The sequence below is a fragment of the Cryptomeria japonica genome, chromosome 5 (assembly GCF_030272615.1).
Source record: "Cryptomeria japonica chromosome 5, Sugi_1.0, whole genome shotgun sequence".
Classification (NCBI taxonomy): Eukaryota; Viridiplantae; Streptophyta; class Pinopsida; order Cupressales; family Cupressaceae; genus Cryptomeria; species Cryptomeria japonica.
In genome coordinates, this window is record NC_081409.1 from 651852451 (window position 1) to 651863833 (window position 11383).

General features: G+C 35.7%; 1 protein-coding gene across 1 annotated transcript; it reads left to right on the forward strand.

Moving 5' to 3' along the window:
* Positions 1–8104: 8104 nt before the first annotated feature.
* Positions 8105–8848, forward strand: LOC131078517 (pathogenesis-related protein PR-1). The gene has a single exon (XM_058016241.2). It carries the CDS (start codon positions 8124–8126, stop codon positions 8676–8678), a length of 555 nt encoding a protein of 184 aa, XP_057872224.1. The 5' UTR covers positions 8105–8123; the 3' UTR covers positions 8679–8848.
* Positions 8849–11383: the final 2535 nt, after the last annotated feature.

Below are 11383 nucleotides of genomic sequence, written 5' to 3' on the forward strand. Positions count from 1 at the left end.
TAGAATGCCATTTCAGGCCGCAAAACACCAAAGCATACTTTCGCTTCTACTTTGTCTTGAACGAAAATAACAGAAGTGAAGTAACAAGGATGCACCGGCCAACATCCCTCCGCTCATCTTAACTCGTTGAGATATATATAATTTAATAAAGAGCAACAAGATTCTACACCAGAGAAATAAATATACATTAATACAAAGAATTTTAGAAGTATATACGTCTTCTTAAGGGTTCACGTGAATTGTTTCAAGCAATAATGAAAGATGTCACCGATATGAACGCAAGGCCGGCTAATCCCTTCCACACGTATATTTCATACATTTGAAACCAGATGAAACTGGGTTCACGAGATCTAGCTATGCTTTTATCATTGCATATGCCCATTCTAAAGTTGCCCACGTAAGCATGCATAATCTGCCTATAGAAGACAGAGATACTAGAATCCTTAACAAGCTGAGAGAAGTCGCTGGTTAAGGCATTTACAATGAAAACTGGCCTTGTAATATGGCGTCTAGCGGGGCTTATAATCTCTGTAGCCAATGCAAGCAGGCCTCTTCAAAAAAGTCGAGGAAAACTCCACTTAGAATACTATAATGGAGGGGGCGGTGCGCGTCGTAGAAATAACAGCGAGTGCTTGGCTTTCATGGCAGAAGTAGGAGAGAAGCCTATTTATCCATAACATTAGAACATATAATAGCTTTAGCGCTCAAGGAAAACTATTTATCCATGATTAAACCAACAATGAAAGCATATATGATTTTTCTTTAACCTTCCAAACTTAAAACAGTATCTTCAATTGGAAAGAATTTCATATTTGAATATATTTAAGTTGAATCATAGGCCAATCACCTAAAAGAATCATATACCATGAGAATGTATAATAGCATAATGCCTTTAAGTAATTCATGCGTTCAATACTAGGTAGCGCAAGCTATAAGATATAACTAGAAGAGATGCTTGATGGTTTACAAATGACCCTATAGGGATAATTTAAAGTTGACACTCCCAAATCAGCTATCTAAACTTTACCATAGGGAGACCTTAGTGTCTAGAAGATACTAAGTGAAGTGAGCCAATTTGGGTTCAACTAAAGTGGTCTAGAGTATTTTAAGCCTTTGTTTTTATCCAAATGTTAAAGAATGAAAATTCCACCTAGCATTAACCATATAAACTATAGGTAGGTAAGGAGAAATCCATGCATGATTTTATATAAGTTTATAGTTCCTAAAAGATTTTTTAAGATCTAACACTTGTAGTCTTTCCACCATGACTTTGTATAAGGAATAGCTACCTTGTGAGACATTTTTGGGTAATTGAATGCATAATAATTTAATAAGATTCCATAATTTTATTGTCAATCTTGAATTTAACTTTACAATCTGGCCTAGGGAACCAAGTTTTAGTATTTTGAAGAAAAAAGGGAATAGTACTATCCTAGTAGTTAGATCCAAAAATCACTTCTCTACTTCCTAGAACAAATCTTTCACTTTCAAGGTCAGGATTGTCATTATAAAAGTGAAGTTTGATCATTCAAAGCATGCAAAGTGTTGAAGGTCAACTCAATGTGAGTGGGTTTTCCCTCCTAAACCTTAAGCTTAGCTTAAACTCAAGAGGGTGTACCAAAGGTTTAAGTAAACAAAATGGTAGACTAAAAATGGTGATAAGAAAACCCAAAATACTAACTTTACCCCAAATATTGTCACTAAGAAAAGAATAATTAGCTTCATTAAGGACCTCTCTATATCCAATTCAAATGCCAATACATTAATTCATGGATGGATTGAGACACATAATGCATAAGACACATTTTAATTACAATAGTTTCTAAGAGTTTGTAAACTGTTTTGTTGTGGAAAGATGAGATGCCCTAAAATAAAAATATTTTAAAAATATTGATCTATTCTTTGATTTCTTTGATTTTTTGTGATTGTAACAAACATAGGCCATAGTGATGCCAATCTAGGGGGTTATAGAGTCACATTTGACAAGGGAAAATTATAAGAGATTATGTCAAAATACAAATTGATCAAACATCTAAATGTCAAAGAAATGCAATCTTACCAATATTGCATGCTTAGTTATCCATCAATAAGTTGAACATATTTCTAAGCAAACATCATATGATTTATTACAACTTATTTCAGGTTTAGAGTTTGCTCATATTCACTAAATGACGCTTACATTCACAAGTTGAAGGAAATTTCTCACAATACATGTATTTTGTGAGATTTCTCATACATCAGTAGAGAAATAAGACAAAACAACAAATGGACAACAACATCTATAATAACATGACACAATTCCTTCCTTCTTGTTGTTTCACTATAAATTGGTGTTTTCCCCGAAATTTGATGCTAAGTTTGCTTTCTTCTTTGCCTCTATATTTTTGTTCTCCAATATCCCCAAATGAAACCTCAAAACCCCCCCCATAGTACCTAGCTAAGAAATAACATAACTTGGGACACTATATCACTAATAAAATCAATAGTCTAGAAACATTCCCAACTAAAATGGATGTATCGGAAAAAGATCTTTCCATAAGAAGTATTTACAGTAACTAAAAGAGTTCCCTTACATTTATGACAATTTAGTGTGAGAGGAAAATGACGTCATTTCATTTAGCATGTAATATCATTTAATGTGCCCTATTTTACACTAGCATTCCCTCTTTGTTTGGATCAAGTTGTAATACATAATTTATTAGTATCCTTTCAAAATTTAGCTATTTTGTCGATGAACATAGACATTACCACACATGTATCACAACATTTTAGGAGGAGATGAATGAAAAAATCAAGTACAACATCCCAATTTGTTGCATCCTATCTATGGTAGACAATAAGCATCAAGATCCACTAATTTTTTAGTCCAGGAGGTCTCCATTGATTGAAACCTCTAGTGAAGCCATATTGTTACCTTGACAGATCTCATTTGCTTCTAATCAACTTTAAAATACTTACCAATATCATGAAATGATGAAATTAATATTGTTATACCTTTGGTGCCCCGACAAGTTTACCACGAGTAATAGACTGAGAGAAAGGAAGCATTACCATTTTCATACTTCTAATAGGTACCTTATCTTAGACCAACTTTGGAGTGTTTCTGGACATTTTGAATCAAGATCAAAATCAGTTTATTTCAATTCTCTTTAGACCAACTTTGGAGTGTTTATTGACATTATGAATCAAGATCAAAATCATTTTCACCTCATTGTTTCTCACTTCTCCAATAGCTTCAAATGACACACGCCTTATGTTGTTTTTGGGCCTTATTTAACCATGACACTTGGTAAGAAAGCAATATTATATTTTTAATCTCCATCAAATGATTCATCCTCCACTAATATCTCTCCCACCAAGCTCACCACCATCAGATTCCAAGTAGGAGACAGGTATCAATGCTTCCACATCTTAGATAGATGAACCAAAGATCCATCATATACTGTAGTCGGGCCATCGGGCGATCGAATGTTCTTATGTTTGCTAACCCATGGGATGAGAGTCCGCAAAGTACCAAGCTCCTAATAGCACTACAAGTTTCAAATGTTGGGGTGGGATATGAGGCTCTACCACCGCGATATTCTGACCATTAAATATAATGCCTTTCCATTTCATCACTCACCATCATCTAATGCTAAGAAATGAAGGTAGACACATCTCCGACATACTGATAAAACCGATACAACTGTCTTTGGCTTATCGGGACTTGACACACAATAGCCTCCCCCTTGTTTCCAGTATTCATATATTTGAACAAGCAAATCACAAGCCTTAGTGATCTTGTCCGCCCTTTTCCTTGTCTATCATTCACCAGTTTCTCTGCATCAACTGAGTGATTTCATTCAATCATAGATCAAGTACTGTCTTTCAGACATCAGACCGCTTTGCTTATTCTTCTGCTTTCAGACATTGGGATTCCACTTTCATCAATAACTAGGACGGGAGTATGAGATACTCCAACATCCAAAACTTCTTACTACATTCTTCTTTTGCAGTTCGGGCATCAGGTCTCCCTTCATTTGCTTACCAGTGGGACGGGCGTAAGAGATACTTCAACATCTCGATAAACATAAATATTTTTTCCTTCCAAATTGCAACAAGCTTTCCACACTCCACACCTATGTATAGATTAAACAAAATTTTTGATTCTAGCCTACAAAGATTTGTAAAAGCTCCAAGAGACAACAAAAGTGTAAGAACAATCCTGCATTTAAACATACATTTTTTTTTTTCAGTGTCCTAATAGTGGCTGTAGTTGGAGAAGAGTTCCTGTCATAGGAACTTGAGAATATAAATAACTCTAACCTACAAATATTTCCAAAAGCTAAAAATCGGATAACAAAATTGTACGGAGAATTTCATTTTTTTTCTCCAATCCTTAATATTGAATATAATTGGGGAAGAGTGCTACTTGTAGGAACTTGAAAACTCAAAGAACTATGGGTTTATCAGAAACAATAAAGAACAAAATGAAATCAAGAAGTAAGAAATCATCATGATCAATAGGGATCAAGACGACTAAAAAATGAGATGTTCAATTTATGGACAATGTAACCTTAATTCAATTATCAAAATTTACGAGTTTCATTACTAACGAAAATCAATATTTTTAATATTGACAATGAACATGCAAATCAATCAATTCTCTATCTAAGCCTACGACAATATATACATTAAGCTCATACCTCTCTATTACACCGTAAGACCCAGGTCAGAAAGGGTCAAATTTTCTTTGATTTCCTTCATCCTCTAGCCTGGCATTGCATAAAAGACCCAACCTAAAAGTTCCTTGGCAACACCTTATTGTGCAAGTGGTTGATTACTTATTGACACTACAAATTTTAATCCTCTACAAGTGTATGTTGCTCATTCAACTTAGTTGATTCCATGTCCTTTTTGAGATATGCATAAGATTGATTTTCATCTATATTTTTATAATGGTTAGCATATAAGAAATGCTATGCCAATAAATATTCTAGATCAAGAGTTAATCTAATATAAGTATAACACATTAGATGTTAATTATATGTTCACACTATATGATAAATTGAAGGTAAAAAGAAACATGAATTTTTAATTACAATTACTAGTAAAACAATATCAAAGAAGAATGAGTCAATATTTCCTTTTCTTTTTTATAGCCAAAACTCGAATGATTACATTTAATTGCATAGTGAACTTTTTATGTCCCCTGTAATAACCATATTCAACATGCAAGATTCTCCTATGATTCTATAAATATATCACATCTTGAATACTTAATATTTTTTTAATTTTATATTAAATCGACAAAAAATGTATTAAAAAAAATATTATACACAAATTTTTTATTTTAATACAACTAAAAAGAGTTCAATCACTAAATGTTTCTGACATCTTCTTATAAGAAAAAATAAATTTTTGTATCATAGACTTCAATAAATTCTTGATGGCGAGAAAGAAGGGGAGGGCTAGGGTTTTGGGAGGTGGAGAGGTTGTAGGGGATGAGAAGGAAGGTGACGATGATGGTGAGGATGATAGCGATGGTCATGGCAATCTATTCCTTTTTTGTGTGGTGTGGCCCTATTGTGGGTTCTTTTGGCTTGGTGGTGTTTGGTTTCAGATCCTTTTCTATGTTGCCCTATTCTAGGGTATTGGGAGGGGGCTCCTTATGTTGTTGATTATTGTGCAAAAAACCTCGCTTCTTCTTGATGAGTGCTCTCCTAGCATGGACCTATTTTTTTTGTCTTTTTGCTATCTCCTTTGAGGTTGTCGTTAGTTGATGCACATGAGTTATGTTTGCTATGTGTTTGGCTCCTGGTGGATTGTCTTGCCCCGTGGTAATCTTTGGTCCTCTATTGGGTAAAAAGCCTTTTTTGGACATTCCCTTTGGCAATGTTTCTTGCTATGGGTTGTGGCAGTAAATTCTTAGAGTGGTTCTTCTTCTATGCGGATCTTTTGCTTCTTCCTTGGTGTGTTAGGGGTTTGTCCCTAGTGTTTTTTAGTGATTGTTGGGGGATCACAGTTTCATGTGGCTACACTTTTTCTTAGGATGACAATTTTTCTCTTTGGGTAGGAGATTTGTTTTTTATAGTGGGTTGGCTTTGGAGGTGTGCTAAGGGCTAGTTACCACGTGGGAGATTAACTAGAGAGGGCTCCTCTTCCTTTGTGCCCACTACTATGGTGGTCTTTGGCTCCCATTCGATGAGGTTTTTATTTTCCTAGGTCTTTGTGTTTTCCTCCCGCCCACCCATTACTCTAGCTTTCCTAGTTTGCTATAGCCTGTAGGGTCACCCTTTTGGAGATCGGGTTGGACTTTTGTCTATTTTTTTCTATAGGAGAGAACCTCTTCCAAGGTGTTCATTTCTTCTAGGTTGTTGACTTAGAGTGATGTTGCTATCAGAGGACCTATTGAGGTGGTTCTCGGTATTTTGCCTACAGGGAGTTCTATCAGTATCTCATCTTCTTGGTCTCCTATGGTTATTATTTCTACAAATAATTGTTTATCTACCTAGTGCTTATTGCCTGCTCATAGATCTAGGGCCTTGTTTCTTATTGTTTCTCACCATGTTGTGGGTTCCTCCTTCTATGGCTCCATTTTTCTATCTGAGTGGACAATACACTCTGTTTCAACCATAGTTTCTATTATAGAGGTGTCTAACACTACTTCTATTTGCATGTGGTAGACCCTTCATAATGATTCCCTATTCTCCTATACACCTCAAACGTTGGTTGTCTTTGGTCAGAGACGGTGAGTATTTGGGATTGCCTTTCTAGAGGGGCTTTTGGGGTGAGTACTCCTCTTCTTTGTTTGAGGGATTTGGATTAAATCTTCTCCACCTTTGGTCAAATTTGATGTGGGGGTTGGTTGAGGTCGTTGGGTTTTGGGGTCAATGCACTTCTCAACAAATGGTGGTGTTCCTTTTGAAATGGGTCTAATGTTGTCAATGGTGGGTTGGATGTGGACATGTGTTGAGGGTTGGTTACTATGTGGGTGTTTAACTTGAGAGGGCTCTTTGACTTTCTTAACTGCTCCCTTGGTGATGTTGGACCTTCTTTGGGGGATGCTATTTTCTTCTTGGGCTTGTGTTCTTTCTTTTTAGCTCCTTTTCCTCTTATGGTTCATACAGTGAGTTGGTTAAGTGCTCATTTTTTGGGCACTTTCAGCTCCTTGTGGATTTGTTCCTTGTCCAAGAAAGTCTTGGCTCAATTTGGTCCTTTAGATAAAAGATTGCAGAAAGGCTTTTAAAATCCGCTATTTGTTTTCTCCTCCCTTGACTATTTTAGTTTTAGCGAAAGGGGTGTTTGTAGGAGGATGGTTCCTCTATTCTGATTAAGTGATTTTGTGTGGTTGGGAACTTTGTTCCCATCAGTTTGGTGGTCCGCTCAAAAGCATCTATTAAAAAAGGGTTTGCCTTTTTAGATTTTTGTGTCTTGATGGTCTCAGTGCCAGTGAGTTCCCCTATTGTACACCAACGAAATGGTTACGTAATGGTTCGAGCCTATCCTAGTTTTATCTAATCAGAACATCAATAAATTTCTTTTATGCACCTTAAAAACTGAAATATGAACATATTATCTATTATAACTATATAAATTTCGTGCAATGAATTTCTTCTATACACCAGGTAAGCAAAGTTGAATGAATTCTTGTTGCATTTTGCATATACTCTAGGTGGAAACTGTTGAAAGTCGGCAACTTCACGTTGGTTCGCCCCGTGAACGATATTGATGTAAACGATAACGTATTAAATATGAAATGGCATCTCTCCACTCAACTTATCTTCGTTGAAACATATATACTTTAATAAAGAGAAACGTGAATCTACACCAGAGAAATATAGATACATTAATACAACGAATTTTAGAAGTATATACATCTTCTATAAGGTTCACGTGTATCGTCTCGTGCTATAATGAATGCTGTCCCCGATATCAACGAAAGGCCGGCTAATCTCTTCCACACGTATAGTTCGAACATCTGAAACAAGAACAAACTGGGTTCACGAGATCTACCTATTTTGTATGTTATCACATGTCCATTATAAAGAACTCTACGTAAGCATTAATAAACTGCCTATAAAAGATAGGGATATTAGAACACTTAAGAAGCCGAGAGAAGCCCTTGATTCAAGGCATTTACAATGAAAACTCCCCTTGTATTATTGCTTCTAGTGGGTCTTATAATCTCTGTTGCTAATGCAACCAGGCCTCTTCAAAAAACTCCAGGAAACTCCAGCTTAGAGTACTATAATGGAGGCGGCGGAGCGCGTTGCAGAAATAACAGCGAGTGCACGGCCTTCATGAATATGCAGAATAGCGCTCGGGCAGAAGTAGGAGAGGAGCCTTTCGCATGGGACCATAAAGTTGAGTCTTACGCCCGCTGGTGGGCAGAGCAACGAAGGGAAGATTGCCAGCTGCTGCACTCGGATGGGCCCTATGGCGAGAACATTTTCTGGGGTAGCGGCTCAGACTGGACTCCTGTGGATGCTGTTCAGGACTGGCTTGAAGAAAAGGAGTATTATAATTACGAGAGCAATAGTTGCGAGAGTGGTGAGATGTGCGGCCACTATACCCAGATTGTTTGGAATAACACCCAAGTTATAGGGTGCGCCAGGGTTGTGTGTTACAGTGGTGATGTTTTCATGACATGTAATTATCATCCTCCTGGTAACTACATTGGTGAGAGACCATACTGATACTGATAAAAAACTGCCCTTCTCACCTTGTTTTATAATATTCTTTAACACAGAGGAAGGGGCTGCATTATAAGAGAAAGTAATATTGTATTTCGATAAGATTAAATGTATATAGGTTGTGCGTTTGGCAATTCTGTGGGTTTGTGTATAACCGTAAAAACGATTATCTGTGACACAGCAATGAGATCGTGTTTGTTATTGTGGTTACACGTGCACTTGAAGTCCAATTTTCCGTTGTTATTACTTTTGTCTTGTACGCTTGGTTTTCCTATAGTTGCTCAAAATATTTTAATAATTTTGACACTCCGTGGGACCTGTCTCCGGGACATTTTACTGTGTCTGCTATGACCTACATAACATAGTTAATCTGGGTACGGGAAATAGAGAATGCTAATCAGTATTTAAGGGCCGAGGCCATCGTCACCGTTTACAATTCACAAATCAAACGAAGAAAAAGGAGGTAAGGACGACGGGTTTCCATACGCCTTTTTAATGGTGAATAGTGTTCTATTAAAATATAAAAATATGCTACTTAATTTAGAGGAAAGGTGGGTAAAATAAAATTGCATGCCACGTTGAAGTTTGAAAAAAAAAAAGAGCAATCAAATTGCTAAGCTTTGAGAGATCACATATAGGTGAGTGATTTCCTCTGTACTAGGCTTGTACTAGGCTTATAGCGTATGATGATATGATTTTGATAGTTTTTTGGGTTGTTGATTAATAGTATGTATGCAGAAAATTGAAAGGTTCTAGAAAAGAAAAATCTAATATCTAATCGATTAGTATGGTCATGTTGAAAAAAAAAGGAAATGTTCATGTGATAGAGGTATCCATCCATCATGACCTCCTCTCGAACTATGGTTGCAAGCATATTCGTTTCAAAGTTTTGGTATGGTTCAATCTCATGGAAATGAAGCATAACTATTAACATGGATAGGTAAAATCGAAGCATGTGTACATGGGACATTGGTCTAGTCTTTAATTAAAGTTCGTAAATGATAATCTATAAAGCCACCTTGTTGGTTTGGACTTGGATCTATAACATAATATTAGAACATATTATAGCTTTAGTATGCAAGGAAAACTACTTATCCATGATTGAACTAACAATGAAATTATATATGGAAAAACACTTCTATCTTTCCCAATTTAAAATACAATCTCCAATTTGAAAGCATGTCATATTTGAGTGTATTGAGTTGGAATCATAGGCCAATCACCTAAAAGGATCACATGCCATGAAAATGTATATTGTTGTAATATCTTAAATACTTCATAATTCCCATTCTAGATACTCTAAGGTTCAGTATAGAACTAGAAGAGATACTTGATGGTTTCCTAATGATCCTAGAAGGGACAATGTAGAGTTTGCACTCCCATATGGGTTATCCAAGTTCTTATCATGAGACCTTAGTGTCTCGAGGACACTAAGATTGGGTTCAATTAAAGTGGTCTAGAGTATTTCCCTCAAAATGATTCTAAGATCTCTTCATTTACCTATTTTATTCACTCTCTAATATTCATGAATGAAATGTCAAAAACCCCTCATATAACCAACTAGTAGAAATCATAACTTGTGGCTCTATAATACTACAAAAGTTAGTGTTCTAGACACATTTCCACCTAAAATGGATGTGTTGGAAAATGATCTTGACATAAGAGATATGGATGATAGCTCTATATTTATGACAATTTAGTGGTATCTAGGAAATTGATGTCATTTCATTTAGCACCCAAATCATTTAATGTGTCATGATTTTATAGCTAACACCCTTTTTTGAGTGTATTGTGCATCTAGCTCTTGCACTAGAATCCCCTTTTTGTTTTTATTGAGCCCCAAAATATTATTTATTAGTTCCCTTTCATTATTTAGCTATTTTTTCAATGAATATAGGAATCACAACATATGTATCACACTTTGTTTTAGACAATAAATGAAAAAACAATGCACAACACCTCAATTTGTTGAATTAGACCTATGACATGTAGCAAGCATCAAGATCTAATCAATTTTTTTCCCACTAGGCCCACATAGTTTGAAACTTCTAATGGGACCATACTATTATCTTCATATGCCTCATTTTCTTCTACATCAACTTTCAAAAACTTATCAATATCATGATGCAGAGGTATTAGTTTTGTTAGATCTCGAATGAATATTAAATACTTTCGTCATTGTAACCCCATCGAGTTAACTATCAATAGTGGGTTGAGAGGAGATGGGTGGCACTAACATCTTTTTATCTCATGTAGGTTCCTTATCTATATCTTGATTCATTTTGCACCAACCTTTGGATTTTTTATTGACATAATGAATGAAGACCAAAATTATTTTCGCTGCATGAACTAGAATTATGTTTCTCGCAGTCACTTCTTTGATACATCAAAAGACACATGCCTTATAGAATTTTGGGTCTTTATTTTACCATTGGGACTGGTAGGAATGAAAAAAAATATTTTTAACCTTCATCAAATGTTTCATTGTCCACTGATATCCTGCCCGCCAACTTCATTACCATTAGGTTCTAAGTAGGAGACAGTATTAGTGATTTCATATACCATAGTTGGGTCATCGGTTCTTCTTATATTTGTTGAACCATGTGATGAGATAATGCCAAGTACCAAGCTCCTAAAATAACTATAATTTTCACATGTTGGTGGTATATGAGTCTCTACCACCATTATGTTCTGACCATTATATATAA